Raw genomic sequence first — 1,157 nt, forward strand, 5'->3', positions numbered from 1 at the left:
TAATAATAATAATAATAATAATAATAATGATGATGATGCACATGTACAACCAGATTTGTAAATATATCTTATTCATCAGTTGCATATTGGTGAAATTCCTACAACTATATATTTTTACAACCTTCTGCAACTCACACAGAAGAGGACTGAGAAGTCAGCCTTGTGGACCTCCATCTTTGACTTTATGAGTTTTAAAGCAGCCAAACAGAATCTGAGAAAGACTCAAAGCAACTGACATGTTTAAAAAGATAAATAATAATCATTAAACTCTCTCACAAACTCTGTCCTGATTTTTAAAACAAATTTCTTCTTTAAGTAAAGGGTGATGACTGACACCAGTGCAAAAAATATATTTATTTTTTTAAAAAGTAAAAATTGAGCTGTCTGCATTAATGTGTGCACCGTGCATGATGTAGAGACAACAGCCTATAACTTGTCAAGTTCTGCTTAATCTTTGTTCCTCCTCTTATTCAGGAAGTGATTTGAAAGAAGACAAACGTCCCACCAGCAGTGTCTCTCACACTCAGGAAGATGTCTGAAGCTGATGTAAACTACAGTGAAGTCAACTTCACCAAAAACAAGCACAAAGGTGAGTTATTTTAACGTTTAAACTTATATTTTGACACTTTTTAATCTAATGTTTCATGTTTACTGTGCAGGAGACACTCCTTCAGCTGAAACCGTTTATTCTGAAGTCAAGTTTTCTAAATCAGAGCAGTCAGGTTGGAGTAAAATCTTTATTTTTATTTTTTGTGTGGAAGAAAATGTTGAAAGATTTTGTGTCGTTGGCAGAAAATTAGACTGTTGATCTAAATTTATTCCAGTAAATATGAACGTGTTATAATTTGTAATGCCAGATTTTTTTAATTGATGTTTTTTTAAGTGAGGTTTGAATGACAAAAGAGGTTTTCACCATAAACAGACATTTTCTAATGAGGAAGTGACTTTTCAAAGGACTTTACACCTCTAAAAGTTCCCAGTTCATGTGCAATAATTTGTTCTGATGTAACTTCCTGTTCGATGGTTGGATAATCAATTGTTTTTCTTCTTTATGTTTGATGGTTCTTACCGTTTGTTCTGTTCTGTAAAGTAATTTAAAGTTTCAACCAGTGGCGTCACTAGGCCTATTTTAGGGGGGCTATATATATATATATATA

At 32.6% G+C, this 1,157-nt stretch overlaps 1 protein-coding gene across 1 annotated transcript in view; it reads left to right on the plus strand.

Annotated features, from left to right (window-relative positions):
* Positions 1-35: 35 nt before the first annotated feature.
* LOC106529142 (C-type lectin domain family 4 member E) overlaps positions 36-1,157 on the plus strand; it is a 3,275-nt gene continuing 2,153 nt past the window's right edge. Inside the window, exons 1-2 of the mRNA XM_014024478.1 lie at positions 36-589; positions 660-722. Coding sequence (XP_013879932.1) covers positions 532-589; positions 660-722 — 121 coding nt within the window. The 5' untranslated portion in view covers positions 36-531. The remainder of the gene's footprint in view (positions 590-659; positions 723-1,157) is intronic.

The sequence above is a fragment of the Austrofundulus limnaeus genome, unplaced genomic scaffold (assembly GCF_001266775.1).
Source record: "Austrofundulus limnaeus strain Quisiro unplaced genomic scaffold, Austrofundulus_limnaeus-1.0 Scaffold424, whole genome shotgun sequence".
In the NCBI taxonomy this organism is placed as follows: Eukaryota; Metazoa; Chordata; class Actinopteri; order Cyprinodontiformes; family Rivulidae; genus Austrofundulus; species Austrofundulus limnaeus.